Source organism: Myotis lucifugus, unplaced genomic scaffold (genome assembly GCF_000147115.1).
Source record: "Myotis lucifugus unplaced genomic scaffold, Myoluc2.0 scaffold_1751, whole genome shotgun sequence".
In the NCBI taxonomy this organism is placed as follows: domain Eukaryota; kingdom Metazoa; phylum Chordata; class Mammalia; order Chiroptera; family Vespertilionidae; genus Myotis; species Myotis lucifugus.
In genome coordinates this window covers 12,339-27,292 of record NW_005872799.1, presented here as the reverse complement: position 1 = coordinate 27,292, position 14,954 = coordinate 12,339, and the positions used below count along the sequence as shown (strand labels likewise).

The 14,954-nt window shown below is 52.4% G+C and overlaps 2 protein-coding genes across 2 annotated transcripts in view; one reads left to right on the top strand and one right to left on the bottom strand.

Moving 5' to 3' along the window:
* The window catches only part of LOC106695588 (ribosomal RNA processing protein 1 homolog A-like), a 14,980-nt gene extending 5,740 nt beyond the window's left edge, over window positions 1–9,240 (top strand). The window contains exon 3 of the transcript XR_002827571.1: window positions 9,183–9,240. The gene's annotated coding sequence lies outside the window, so the exon portion shown is untranslated. The remainder of the gene's footprint in view (window positions 1–9,182) is intronic.
* On the bottom strand, window positions 2,382–8,829 carry LOC102436343 (cystatin-B-like). Its single transcript, XM_006108098.3, has 4 exons — window positions 8,790–8,829; window positions 5,656–5,918; window positions 3,551–3,652; window positions 2,382–2,752 (listed from the first exon to the last, which is right to left on the bottom strand). Exons 1-4 carry the CDS (start codon window positions 8,812–8,814, stop codon window positions 2,624–2,626), a joined length of 519 nt encoding a protein of 172 aa, XP_006108160.2. The 5' UTR covers window positions 8,815–8,829; the 3' UTR covers window positions 2,382–2,623.
* Window positions 9,241–14,954: the final 5,714 nt, after the last annotated feature.

The window sequence follows — 14,954 nt, the reverse complement described above, 5'->3', positions numbered from 1 at the left end:
TCACAGAAGGAGAGAGAGAGAGAGAAACATCAATGATGAGACTCATCGATTGGCTGCCTCCTACAAAACCCCCCACAGGGGATGCAGCCTGCAACCTGGGCATGTGCCCTGACTGAAAAGCAAACTGGCCTCCTGGTTCATAGGCCGATGCTCAACCATTGAACCATGCTGGCCGGGCAAATATCTCCCTCTTAAATAAAGGGCCTGCCCTGCCCTGCTCATCATGGCCCAAGTGCCCTCCCCGCCAACCCACTCTGGTGCCCTACCCACTCAGGGTTCCTGCAAGACCCTCCCTGGGATCGGGAAAGTGGGGCTCCCTTTCCTGGTCCATCCCTGCTAGATTGTGAGGACAAGCTCTGGTCATCCATCAGGTGTCACTGCCCCTTCTGGGTTCCAATTCCTTCACACATGGGTGGTGACAGCTCTGGTCCTACTAGCCCAGCAGGTACTGTACACCGTCCCACATTTTGTAGATAAATCCTCAGGTCGTCCCCAAGTAACAGGCTTTGTGAGAAAGGCAAGGAGAGGGAGGGAGGCCGCGGGATCTGCTTTGTGTCTGAAGCACCTGACTCTGCCTCAAACCCACTCTGACCGCCCTGGGCTGCTTAGCTGTCCCTGCCTGGACAGCTGGAGAATTAGGGCCTGTGACTCTCACGGGCGGGGCAGGCCCCTTTGTCGCTGTCTTCTTGGTGCTGGGGAAATAGATGGCACTGACCAGTTACTTAAGTGCTTAGTAAAAGGGATGGGGTGGTCAGCACCCCCAGGGGGACATGGAGGGAAGGGGCGCCATTACCAGCTTAGCCTGAAGGGCTCACTGGCCGGCCAAGTACCAGGACCCAAAAAGCATCCTGTAGAAGAGAGATCCGTGCCAGGAGACCCCGAGGTGGTCCCTGCAGCAAGTGCTGGGGAACGAATGGCGAGGGCGAACCCACAGGTCAGCACCCAGAGCCCAGGGTGGGCAGAGGAGAGCCTGGGACTGCTGGGCAGATGGAAGAGCGCAAGCCCAGCATTTGTTCCCCAAATCCTCTGCCAAAGGGGTCCCCTAGACTGGCTCTGGTTGACTGTCTTGTGCTATGTTTTTAGGGAGGTGAAATTAACAGGAAGTAAGTACACCTGAGTCACTTCAATTGCACAGCCCAGGGCATTTGTACCTCCCAGCCTTGTGTAACTGTCTCCCCTTTCCTGCCACAGATGCCTCATCACCCTGGGCACAACCCACACCATTAAGCAATCACCAGGGCATGGCTGTCAGCTCTGCTTAGCACCCTCAATTCCATCTCCCCTGCCGGTCCCTGAAAGTCCCCAGGTGGGAACTGTGTTCCATCTTCTGTTCAGTGCAGAGTTGCTTGACTCTAAGAGGGTGTTATGAACGTTTTATTCTTCCAGTTCATGGAGGGACGGGGACACACACAGCTCACTGTGCAGAGATTTCTCACTGCCGCTCTCCAGGCTCCTCATGCTCACTGTCCCACCCTTCCACGCTCCTCATGACCTCAGGACAGAAAATGCCACACGCCCCAGGGGAGCCGAGTGGAGTTCAGGAATGTGAGACCGACATTAACCCTCAGGAACACATATTCTACCTTGACCCTGAGCCACACAGGTAGAAATTTCACCCAACAGTCATTACACCTATGATGTCAGGGGCCCTCTTTTTAATCTATTTCACACAAACACGGGGCAAACCAACCAGGCACTGACCGCACTGACAGGCAGGACCCTGTTGAAACAGGCCCTTCCAGAGGCTCAGGCTTTGAGCAGGTGCCCGCAGCCCAGGGGATGAGCGGCATGGCCTCCCAGGCCGCCGGTTCTGAGCAGCCGTGCAGCAGGTTTGTGCAACACTTTGGTCCCTGCCGTGTCATTGCTGCTATGGAAACAGTGTGACTGAGCACATCTGGAACTCATGGTCTAGAACCGGGTTTACTCGCATCCTTTTACTAACGGGGGCAACCGAGGCCTGGAGACAGGACACAGAGTCCAGGCAGCGGGGTGCAGAGCTGTTGTTGGAGTGACTCCTGGGGTCCCGGGTCGACCACCCACTGACTGGGACCTGGGGCAACGCTGCTGGGCTCTCCTCCTCAGGGGGAGGGTCTCAGGTCCGGCGCGTGGCTGTGAAAGACCTTTGTAAACACGTCTGTTAGATCAACCGAAGGACTTGTATGCATGCATATAAGCATAACTAATGGACATAAGACACTGGGGGGTAAGGGAGGGTAGGGGTGTGTCGAGGGCGGGGGGGAAAAAAAGGACACTTATGTAATACCCTTTGTAATACTTTAAGCGAAAAATAAAAAAATATTAAAAAAAAAAAAAAACAAAAAAAAACACGTCTGTTGGTGGTTAAGGTTTCAGATGAAGAACAAAACCCACAGCAAAGGAGCAAATTTGCAAAAACTTAAAAATGTATTTATTTAGGGATCATCTAAGCCCTCTTGGAAAGCAATTTAGTTAAGATCATTGGTTGGGAGGAAAGTCACACTTTTAAAGTCAGAAGCAGAGACACCGGATTGGTGCAGAGCAGCCCCTCCAGCGAAAGTGGCACAGATTAGAGACGGCGTTCATTACCCCGACACGCGAACACGTGACAGAACCACGTGGTGAAGGTTCAGTTCAAAATCCAGAACTAGAAAGAGGTCAGCTCGTCCTGCTTGGTCTTGTTGGTCTGATAATTGCTCAAGGCCAAGGCCTCGTTTTCCTGAGTGAGACCTTCAAACACTCGAAGGTGCACGAAGTCATCATCCGCAACTTGAACCTGCAAAGAGAGTCGAGTGAGGGGGGCAGGTGCTGCCTCTGACCCCACGTCCCTGTGCCTGGCGGACTGTGTGAAAAAGGCCCTGAGAGCCTGGAGGCCGAGTCCCTTCAGGGCAGCGGTTCTCAACCTGTGGGTCGCGACCCCTTTGGCGGTCAAACGACCCTTTCACAGGGGTCGCCCTAAGACCATCCTGCATATCAGATATTTACATTACGTTTCATAACAGTAGCAACATTACAGTTATGAAGTAGCAACGAAAATAATTTTATGGTTGGGTCACAACATGAGGAACTGAATTTAAAGGGCCAGAATGTGAGAACCACTGCTTCAGGGCATCAGCCACTAGGGTGGTGACATTCCCATCTTCCTCCTTTGGACGTAACAGATGCCCATCACCCCAGCCAGCACCCCTGGCTCCCTACATTCGCTCCTCAGAGCCCTTAGTTGCCCAGAAGGCTCAGTCCTCTCCTCCATGGAGGCCTGCAGGAGTGCATGCACACTCATTTTATTATTTTAAAAACATTTATATTGATTTTTTAGAAAGAGAGGGGGAGAGATACTCCGACTGAATGCCTCCTGCATGCGCCCCAACTGAGGCCAGGGATCCAACATGCAACCCAGTTACCCGCCCTTGACCGGGAATCAAACGTGAGGCCCTTTGGTGTGCAGGCTGACACTCTGTCTGTTGAACCACACCAGCCCAGGCTACAGGAGCCTCCTTAAGGACCCCTGTCTTGGCCCCTAAAAGTCCTCTTTCTCCCCACATCTGCATGAGCACCCCTGTAGCGGACACTCCACCTTGATGAAGTAGTTAGTCCCCTGGACCACCTGGCTCTTGTACTCCGTGGCCTTGAAAATGGGGTACTTCTTGTTTTCCTTCTCCTCCAGCTGGGACTTCACCTAGGGGGCAGGAGAGAGGGGAACTCAGTGTCTTCCTTCCTGCAAGAGTGACTGACACAGGAGCTGCGGCCTCATGTCAAATGTTACAAACTGACCTCTAAGGCCCACCCTTTACAGATTATTTCTCACAATGCAGGACCAAGCATGTCAAACTCGTGACCGGCACGAGGCATGAGGCCTGCCTGCACCTTCAGGGAGGGGCCCTAACCAGGGATAAGAATGGAGGGAGAATGGAGTCAGCAGCTAAGGACAGGAGGGAGGGTCAGGAAGGGAGAAGGCAGGCCCCTCCTGCCACTCCTCTGCCCTCGTATGCAGCCGGCAGGATTCTCACTGCAGGCCTACCATGGGGTTAGGGAAGCGGCAGGTTTGTTGGACTTTGTGTCTTCTCAGAACCTGAGCCTACCTGTGTCTCAGTGCTTACCTGTCCTGCAAGGTGCCATGTTTGGTCCGCAGGGATCTGACCCTGCAGAAGGTGGACAAGCCTGTGGGGATGAGTAACACACACAAACGCACACGGGAGTCTGGGAAGGAATCGTCTCCCTCTTGGCCTGTTTCAGGAGTGGAGGCAGGAAAGCAGGAATGATAAGACCCAAATGCAGGCAATGGGACTGGGCATGTGGCAGCCTCCAGGCACTGCCCGTGGTGACAGTTCACTGATAGTACTGTGGACCGGGAGAAAGACGGGCTGTACTAGAGCCAAGGGGAGCAGGACAGGCCTGGGGATGGGGAGGAAGTTGCCAGTTACCACCCTCAAGGGGCCAGGAGACTGCAGAGGGCCAGGGAAGGCCAAGGTCGGGACTGGTGGGCACTACTTGAGGAGGCTGAGCCAGAATTTGGGACTTTGACATCCTCTGGCCAGGGCTCCCTCTCTGACCTCTGTTCTCCACACCTGCAGCCCAGAGAGCTTGGGGAGGAGTCAGGACCTGAGGCAGCAAGAGGGTGTCCCTGCCCTGTCCTCTAGGAGCCACAGGCAAAGCCTCGCCCTCAGAACTGCCTCCCAGCGGCCATGGTGACCGCCCTCTTACTTGTCACTTTCAAGTGACCAGCACCACATCAGGGAGCCCCGAGACAGCAACTCCTCTCTGCTGAGCTGATGGGCATTCACAGTTCACGCAGCAAGTGAGGAATTCCTTAGGCCTGGGAACCGGGAACCTCAGGAGAGGCTGGGCTCCAGAGCCGTGTGGGAGAGGAACTTCACCCAACTGGCTCACCACGCAGTCCCTACACATTCCTTATTTTCAAAGTCTCAGGGGACTGTCTCACCGTCCTTTACTGTGGTCAGATATTCTAAACCACCTGAGCAAATGGGTGGGGTGGGGTGTGGGGGTTCTATCGGGTTAGGGCAGTGGTCGCATACTCATTAGTCAACAGAGCCAAATATCAACAGTACAACAATTGAAATGTCTTTTGAGGCCAAATTTTTTAAACTTAAACAATATAGGTAGGTACATTGTTATTAACTTAATTAGGGTACTCCTAAGGCTTAGGAAGAGCCACACTCAAGGGGCCAAAGAGCCGAATGTAGCTCTGGAGAGGTACTTTGCCGACCATGGGGTTAGGGAAGCGGCAGGTTTGTTGGACTTTGTGTCTTCTCAGAACCTGAGCCTTCCTGTGGCCCCACCATCCCACCTTTCCCATAACCTTCGGTGAAGGCACCCCAGTGATGCCCACTTCACAGACGAGGAAACTGAGGCACAGAAGTCAGGCGCTGCCCAGGGTCTGAACCAGGCTCTGCCTCTGCATCCCAGCCTGGTGTCTGTTTTTGTTTTACTTGCACAAGGAGCACTGGAATAAGGCAGGGCAGAAGTTAGGACCCCTGCAGATCCTTCCCCAGCTTCACTGACCGGAACCGCCCCAGGACAAGCACACCAGGCCCTTCCCTCTAGAAGCCGAGGCCCAGGGTCCCTGTCCCAGCGTCCATACCCTCCGCGTCCCCGCGAGCCCTGCCCCTCTGCGGACAGGGCGGGACCCGACCCGGGCTCCGGAAGACCCGGGCCGCCTACCTTGTCGGCGATGGCCTGGATCTTGGCTGTGGCGGGTCGGGTTTCGGAGAGGCCACCCTTTATCGTAAGGCTCATGGCGGAGCAGCGGGCACGGAGCAGCTGGCACAGAAGGGAAGAGCAGCGGGCACAGAGCAATGGCCTGCGAGTGAGATTAGCAGCGAAGGCAGAGCGAGGGTTATAACTGAGAGCATGGCCCTCTGTCGTAAGTCCTGGGCTCAGGTGACGGGGGGCGGAAGCAGACGGTGTCGGGGAGGAGGGCGGTCCTGTGGGAAGGGGGGTGGGGCAACGGCGGTTAGGGGTGGGGTGCGGTGGGGTGGGGCATAGGAGTGAGGTAGGGTGGGGAGAGCTGGGCGAGGGACCTGCGTCTTGCACAACCTGGTACCCAGGGAGGGAGCCACCTGGGAACCACTGGCTTGCGCTGCAGTGCGTGTACCCTGTTTGGTGTTGGTTTTATTGGCCCAGGAGACACGCTGGGGAGGTATCCGGCACTGCGCGCCTCCAAAAGGTGTCACTTTCTGATGTTGATTATATTGAGCTGAGGGCGATCAAGACCCAGCCATGGGGTTGGGAGGAGAACTTCCACCTCACCCTTCATGACATTCAGGGAAGGCCCTGGCCGGGGTGGCTCAGTCCTTTGCAGCTTTCTCCTGTGCACCAAAGGGTCCTGGGTTCAACTGCGGTTTCCATATCCCCCTGGGGCCCAAAACTGGAGACAACTGATCAATGTTTCTCTCTCACGTTGATGTTTCTCTCTTGCTCTCCCTCTCCCCTCCTCTCTCTAAAATAAAGGGGGGAACAAAAACTGAAATGATTATATTAAATCATTTAGGTAGGGAGCCTGGTCCAGAAAGAGAGCAAAGATCAGAGAGAACTTTTTTTAATCTGAGACTCAGCTGCATGGCAGGGCAGACAGCTGGTTATCAAACATCTGCTCTTCCCTCTTCCTGTGATTTGTCCTCCTCCCTGTGAATCTGCAAACCCACATCCGGGGCCTGAGCTCTGGAAGCCACGACCTCCGCTGCTACACCCCCTGCAGGGCAGGTTACAGGTGAGAGAGACCCAGAGGTGAGTGGGAGCTGGACCTGAGAGTCCCCAAGAGCAGTAGGGAGAGACGTCTGTGCCCACTGGGCTCCAGAAGTAGCTGGGAACAGAGACTGCCAGGGCATCTTGGAGTCCAGGACCAGGCCTGCCTGGCCTCACTCCCCAGTGCATTGGACTGCTTTGCACTTATCATTGCAGGACCTGGTCCAGCACCCACCTTGCACCAGCGTGTGACCCAGGGACAGAGTGAAGGGCTGACGTGTGAGCAGAGGAGGCACAAAGGAGTCCAATGATGAGATGCCTCCCAGGGCCTTAGGTTGGGGTGGGAGTGGCATTCCAGCTGCACCCTTTCCCCACTCCAGGGCTGCACCTCAGGGGATGCTGGGCCTCTCCCACCACTGGGTGCTGACTGCAGGAGCAGGCCCAGCCTTTCCTTCTGTAGGGCTCCGTGCAGAACCCCAGTGGGAGCGGCCCATGAGCAGGTAAGTGGGAGAGGCCAACTTTTCAGGTACCTACCAGGGAGGAGCCTGGTTTGTAATTCAAAGAAGGGTGGAAGGCTAGGTGTGGAAGGGAAGGAGAGACCCCTACAATTCAGTCATATTTGAATGAATGAATGACTGAATGACTGAATGAGTAAAAAAGGGGCTACATAGCAGACCTGACAAGCTCTGGGCGCTGCTTGGTGAGTCTGAAAGTAACCACAATGGTGATTTGATCATAAATACCTAGCTGGGCAGGTCATGCAGATAATCATATCCTAGGCCTATAGCTTCCTTAGTGAAAGGCCAATCTTTCCCATAAGCAGCCATGCTCATTGTTCTTATGCATCTAGGATCAGATACCTTTGATAAGTCAGGGTGAATTTCTTTTCCAAACCCCTTGGAGGCGTAACCACATTGGCACCAGTTATACTGCTGCCCACATACCATCTCTACTTACTGTAAATGTTAACTATCCTGTAGTCACTAATGTGAAGGAAGTGGGTGTTTCTCCATTTTGCTTCCTGGTAGTCGACATCTCACATGTGTTGCCACATCTCCTTGCTGGGGAGGTAAGTGTGGCCTGTGTGTCTCCACCTAGAGCGGATTCTGGAGGCCTCCTCCTGGTGTCTCCTGGACTCCCTCTGTATGACCTTTTCCTGTGCTGATTTGCTTTGTGTCCCTTTGCCATAATAGATCATAGCCCTCCATCCTCGTACCCTAGGCTTGGGGTTCCCTGATACGTGGCCCTTCACAGAAAAAATCTGCTGAGTCCATTCTGCATGAACATAAACACTACATTGTCACACCCACGAAAATAAACAATTATTCTGCACTATAATCCAACATCCAGTCCATATGCAAGCTTTCCTAATTGACCCCCAAATGACATAGAGCTTTTTCTTTGCACCAGGATCCAATCAAGATTTGTATATGCAAATATGTAAAAGAGTATATCCCCTCCTTTATATAGGCGTTCATTCCTTCCTTCATCCATGACTTTAAGTCTGTGATGATATCAGGACGGTTGTCTTGCGAACTGTCCCAGACTAGGGTCGTGACTGTCTTCTTGTGCACCCTGCTCAGCCTTCCTGTGTCCTGGCAGCTGGGGTGCAGCCCTGAAGGCTGGATGAGGGTCAGGTTTGACTGCCCACAGGTGCGGCTCCTGCGTGGGAGGCCCCACTCCCCGCCTACAGTGTCCGTCCCTTGGGGCGGGTACTGATAGCTTGGACCACCTTTCTTTAGCCCTTGTGCCATTTTCTGATGACTTTCGCCCTGAATCAAAGATTCACTGGGGGCTGCACAGGGTTTTCTCCAATCCTTCCATTTCCTTCTATCTGTGCTCGCTGGCTTTCTTTGCTGAAGAACCTTCAGTCATCAACCAGGTTAAACTACCGCCCTCCTAAAAGGCGGGCACAGGTTTAGTGACCATTGAATTACAACTGTCTAGAGCTGTCATTGCGGTGTCCCGCCACTACGGGGCGATGGCGTGCAGCCGGAGGTAGGCCCTCCCTGGCGCGCGTCACCAGTGAGCGTTCCCGGGTCCGGCCGGCGCGGTCGCGTGACGTCACGCCGCGCGACCCCCGCGAAGCGCAGTGGCGCTGTCCCAGGTACCTGGTCTCTCAATGACGATCGCCATTGTTCCTCGGGTGCAGCTCCCCCCTGAGATCCAGTTGGCGCAGCGCCTGGCAGGGATCGAGCAGGTGACCCGGGACCGGGCGGTGAGGAAGCTCTTTGCTCTGGCCGCCTTCTCTTATTCTCTCCTTCGCTCAGGGCTCAGCCGGATCATGAGGGCAGTGACTGCCCTGTTGCAAGGTTCTGCTGGCCCCAGCTGTAGAGTGAAGCTCTTCACAGCAGGGATGTAGCTTGCAGGCCTCACGCACACTGGGATGAAGCAGCCAGTGAAGCCTGTCTCGTGACGGGTGGACTGCTTAGTGTGTTTCTTGTTGTTGTGAGGCCGCATTTCTTCAGGGGCGGAAGGAGATTATTTTACTGTTTCCTGCACAGGAGGAACTAGGAAGGACCATCTCCCAGCTCGTCCATGCTTTTCAAACCACAGAGGCACGTGAGTATCCTTACCCCTTGGGAAGGCCAGAACCACCGAGTCAGTAGCTTCCACACAGAAACCTGGGTTCTAAGATCTAGAGCAAGAGAGAAGTCCCCATGGTAGCTGGTGTCTCCTGGTGCTTATGTGTGAAACACTTCAACTCGTATTAACTCATTTACCTAAAATACACTCAGCTCAAAAGTCCAAAGGGCTAATACCCTACATTTTATTTATTTATTTATTTCTATAAAATATATTTTTATTGATTTCAGAGAGGAAGGGAGAGGGAAAGAGAGAGAAACATCAATGATGAGAGAGAATCACTGATCAGCTGCCTCCTGCTCGCCCCCTACTGGGGATTGAGCCAAAACCCGGGCATGTGCTCTTGACCAGAATTGAACAGTGGACTCTTCAGTCTGCAGGCCGACGCTCTATCCACTGAGCGTAACCCGCTGGGGCAATATCCTACATTTTAAAATTAAAGTGGCAAGCTGGTTTGGTGTTGTCAAGCTGCTGCACTGACTCTCATCTGATCGTTGTGAAGTTCGTCAGTGAGCTTTTTCTCTTCTGACCACGATCAGCAGTTCTCAACACTGCCGCTAGCCTATGGGGTCACTTGGGGATCTCTAGAGTGTTTTTTTAAATTAAATCTTTATTGTTTAGTTTATTAGAGTTGTTCCTCTTTTTTCACCCTATAGCTCCCCTCTACCCGGTTCCCACCCCACCCTCTGCCCTTACCCTCCCCGCCACTGTCCTCATCCATATGTGTACGATTTTTGTCCAGTCTCTTCCCGCACCCCCACACCCCTTTCCCCCCAGAGAATAGTCAGTCCAATCCCTTTCTATGCCCCTGATTCTATTATATTCACCAGTTTATTCTGTTCATTAGATTATTTATTCATTTGATTTTTTAAAAATATATTTAGTGATTTTTTACAGAGAGGAAAGGAGAGGGATAGAGTTAGAAACATTGATCAGCTGCTTCCTGCACAACCCCCACTGGGGATGTGCCAGCAACCAAGATACATACCCTTGACCGGAATCGAACCTGGGACCCTTCAGTCCACAGGCCAACGCTCCATCCACTGAGCCAAACTGGTGAGGGCTAGTCACTTGATTTTTAGATTCACTTGTTGATAGAGGTGTATTTGTTGTTCATAATTTGTATCTTTACCTTTTTCTTCTTCTTCCTCTTCCAAAAGGATACCTTTCAGCATTTCATATAGTACTGGTTTGGTTGTGATGAACTCCTTTAGCTTTTTCTTATCTGTGAAGCTCTTTATCTGACCTTCAATTCTGAATGATAGCTTTGCTGGGTAAAGTAATCTTGGTTGTAGGTTCTTGGTATTCATCACTTTGAATATTTCTTGCCACTCCCTTCTGGCCTTCATAGTTTCTGTTGAGAAATCAGCTGACAGTCATATGGGTATTCTCTTGCTCCTTTTAAGATTCTCTCTTTGTCTTTTGCTCTTGGCATTTTAATTATGACGTGTCTTGGTGTGGTCCTCTTTGGATTCCTTTTGTTTGGGGTTCTCTGCACTTCCTGGACTTGTAAGTCTATTTCTTTCACCAGGTTGGGGAAATTTTCTCTCATTATTTCTTTAAATAGGTTTTCAATATCTTGCTCTCTCTGTTCTTCTGGCACCCTCATAATTTGGATGTGGGTACGCTTGAAGTTGTCCCAGAGGCTCCTTACACTATCTTCATATTTTTGGATTCTTTTTTCTTTTTATTTTTCTGGTTGGGTGTTTTTTGCTTCTTCCTATTTCAGATCTTTGACTTGATTCTTGCGATCCTCTAGTATGCTGTTGGAACTCTGTATAGTGTTCTTTATTTAAGTCAGTGTATGCTTAATTTCCAGTTGGTCCTTTTTCATAACCTCAAGGGTCTCACTAGATTTCTTGAGGGTCTCACTAAATTTATCGGCGGTTTCTAGAAAATCTTGAAAAACTTATGTGTGGTTTTGAACTCTATATCCAGTAGTTTGCTTTCCTCCATTTCTCTCATTTGTGGCCTGTTTCTTTGTCTCCCGCAGATTTATGCTTCCCCTGTGTTGATAGAATGGCTTTCTGTGTTTAGGTGTCCTATAGGGCCCAGTTGCTCAGCCTCTCCAATTACCTGAGGTGGACACTCTTGGGTGCACCCCTATGTGGGCTGTGTGCACAGTCTTGTTGTAGTTATGCCTTGATTGTTGTAGGTATCACTGAGAGGAACTGACCTCCAGGCCAATTGTCTGTGAGAATCAGCTGTGTCTGCAGTGGGAGAACTTCTGTGCTGGAGACACCCTTCTGGGGCAAGACTTGCTTTAGTGGGGCTTTGGTGCTCACTGAGTCTGCCCCCTGAGTGAGTGCCTTATGGATCTGAGGAGTTGTAATCTGGATGGTCCCACTCTGACCACTGGATACACTGGCTCTTGGATCTCTAAGGAGGTGCTAATTTAGCCTCTGCCTGAGGCTACCCAGCAGGAGCTTCGGAGAGATCTGCAGATTCCTCTTCTTTGTTTGAGGTTTGGAGGTGCCCAGATGAGGCCTAGCTGTGAAGCAATGCAAGCTACTATGGGGCCTTGGGCCTTCTTTTGGAATTTCTGGGTCTCTCTGACCCAGCTGCAGTTTGTTAGGTAATTTTCAGATTGTAAAGGGCCAGGCCTTTCATATGCAAAATCCTCTGTGCACAGCTTGGGTGGGGCGGGTTTTCCGGGTATCAACAGGGCAGAGCAAACAACTATGGCTGCTCCTCAGTCCTACTCAAGAGGCCCTGTGTCTCAGTGTCCTGGTTATAGCTGCAAGCACCTCTGAGAGAAAGCTGCCCTCGAGTTTTGACCAATGCCAGACAGTCCCCTTTCTCCCGTATGAGTCTGAGTCCCCAGAGACTCACCAGGAACTGGAGTACAGAGCAGTCAGGAGCTTGAGACTCACTCCCGATTGAAAAAGACACCGTGTTCTCAGTTGCCAGCCCTTTCCATGTTCTCCTCCGTACCTCTGCACTTTACTTCCGCAGCTCCTCTGAGTCTCAGTGTGCTTTTCTCTTTCCTTCTAGTTGTAGAATTTCCACTCAGCCAGCCTTACTGTGGTTCTGGATGATGTCCGTTTTGTATTTTAGTTGTATTTTTGAAGTGGTGTGCAAGGCAGCAATTTCCAGTGTTTACCTATGCTGCCAGCTTGGTTTAGTCTCTTTAGAGTCTTGATGTCCAGACCCTGCTGTCCTTAAGTGGAGTTCTGAGGGCAGGGCCTAGGCACCAGCATTTGCCTCCCTCTGCTGCCCTAAGGGTGGCCAGGGCCGGGGAGCATCACTGGCATAAGCACTAGGACCATTGCTAGTGGTTTAGTTCAGACTTAAATAGGCAAAGGATCAAAATTTGCTGGGGGGTTGGGGGGCATGCACAGAAATCGCAGAAACTACTTTCTCAACTTGGCAGAGTCTAACTGCATTGGAGTCATTAGTGGAGGAGAATATCTACCTTCTGCACTTTTTACCTTCTAAGGACCTGCAGAAGAGTCTGCTTCGCAAAAGGCAAAGTATAGAGTGTTCACCTAGGGAAACTGGAATGAGTCAGTGAAGGCAGGCCCGTCCATTACTGAACCATCTGATCAGCTCTTTGCTGTTGGGGAAGCCTGTAACGGGAAATAAGAGATGCCCTTTGTGTCCTGATGTCAGAGTGTGGGCAGGGCTGGATTCTCCTGAGGCCTCTTTCTTCGGCATGAAGATGCTGTCTTCTCCCTGTGTCCTCATGTGATTGCCCCTCCCTGTCTGTGTCCTGATCCCATCTTATAAGGACAGCAGTCTGATTGGATGAAGTCCCACACAGTGACCTTATTGTATATTAACTACCTCTTTAAAGACCATATCTATAATAATAATTCACACTAATAAAAGTCAAATATGCTAATTGATCATACCTTTGCTACAACTTAAGCCACACCCACCATCCAATCAGAGCGACTATATGCAAATTAACCCAACCAAGAAGGTGGCCGGCAGCCACGGAGCTGGAGCAAGCAGGAGGCTTGGTTGTCCCAATGATGGAGGAAGCCAAGCTTCCCCTCTGTGGCGGCCACCTTTGAGCTCCACTCAAAGCAACGAAGTTTCAATTATAGAAGGTAAATAAACCCCAGATACCTGCTTTCAGCTGGCCGTGGCCACGGAGCTGGAGCGAGCTGGAGGCTTCCCTCCTGGCCTCCCTGGCCAGCTCTGAGCTCCTCTCAAAGCTCCAAAGTTTCAATTATAGAAGGTAAATAAATCCCAGAATAAAAAAAAAAGAAAAAAAGGAGAGGCTGGGAGCTTCCGTCGCAGGGATTGGCCAGCCTGAAAACGACCCTCAGCCCCTCAACCAGACTGGACAAGCACCCCAGTGGGACCCCCCACCCTAAAGGGGGTGTGGCCAACGTGAAAACAGCCATCAGCCCCTCACTCAGTCTAGCCAAACTTCCATAGGGTGATGGTCCCCACTGGGGAGGAGGGGCTTGATCAGCCTGCAAACATCCATCAGCCCCTCACCAAGGCTGGCCAGGCACCCCGGTGGCGACCCCCACCCTGAAGTGGGTATGTCCAGCTGCAAACAGCCATCAGCCCCTCATCCAGGCTGGCTGGCACCCCAGTGGGGACCCCCACCGAGAAGGGGGCATGACCAGCCTGCAAACACCCATCAGCCCCTCACTCAGGCTGGCCAGGCACCCCAGTTGGACCCCCACCCTGATCTGGGACACCCTTCAGGTCAAACCCCCTAGCCTCCACCATCCACCAGGCCTCTATCCTATATAATGAAAGGGTAATATGCAAACTGACCCTAATAGCAGAACCACTGTGAATGACTGGTCACTATGACACACAATGACCACCAGGGGGCAGATGCTCAGTGCAGGAGCTGCCCCCTGGTGGTTTGTATGCTCCCACAGGGTGAACTCTGCTCAGCCACAAGCCAGGCTGACGGCTGCCAGTACAGAGGTGGTGGGAACCTCTTCCGTCTCCTCAGCAGCACTAAGGATGTCCAACTGCACCTTAGGCCTGCTCCCTGCTGGCAAGAGAACATCCCCCGAGGGCTGCCGGTCTGCCAGAGGGATGTCTGACTGCCAGCTTGGACCGATCCCCCAGGGAGTGGGCCTAAGCTAGCAGGTGGACATCCTCCGTAGGGTCCCAGACAGCTAGAGGGCATAGGCTGGGCTGAGGGACCCCACCAAGTGCACAAATTTTTGTGCACCGGTCCTCTAGTCTATAATAATAAAAGCGTAATATGCTAAGTAGACCAGAGGTCTGGACAAAGCTGGGGCTGCCAGGGAAGCCCAGGTCCCAGGTGCTTGACAGTGGCCGGAGGGAAGCCCAGGTCCTGGGTGCCAGAGGGAAGACGAAGCCAGCAGCCAGGGGAAGACAGGCCTACTTACACAAATTTTCATGCATTGGGCCTCTAGTATACATTATATACATATATTTTATATATATACACTAGAGGCCCGGTGCACGATATTCGTGCACTGGGGGGTTGGGGTTCCCTCAGCCCAGCCTGTCCCTCTCACAGTCTGGGAGCCCTCAGTAGATGTCCTATGGATGGCCACAGTCTGGCAGCAGAGGCTCGGAGCAGGCGTCCCATGTGTGTGTGTGTGTGTGTATGTGTGTGTGTGTGTGTGTCTGCTGGGGCCTGCCCCCAGCTTGCGCCATGTAGGCTCGAAAGCAGTTGCCGTGTGTGTGTGTGTGTGTGTGTGTGTGTGTGTGTGTGTGTGTGTGTGGGGGGCCTTGCCCCC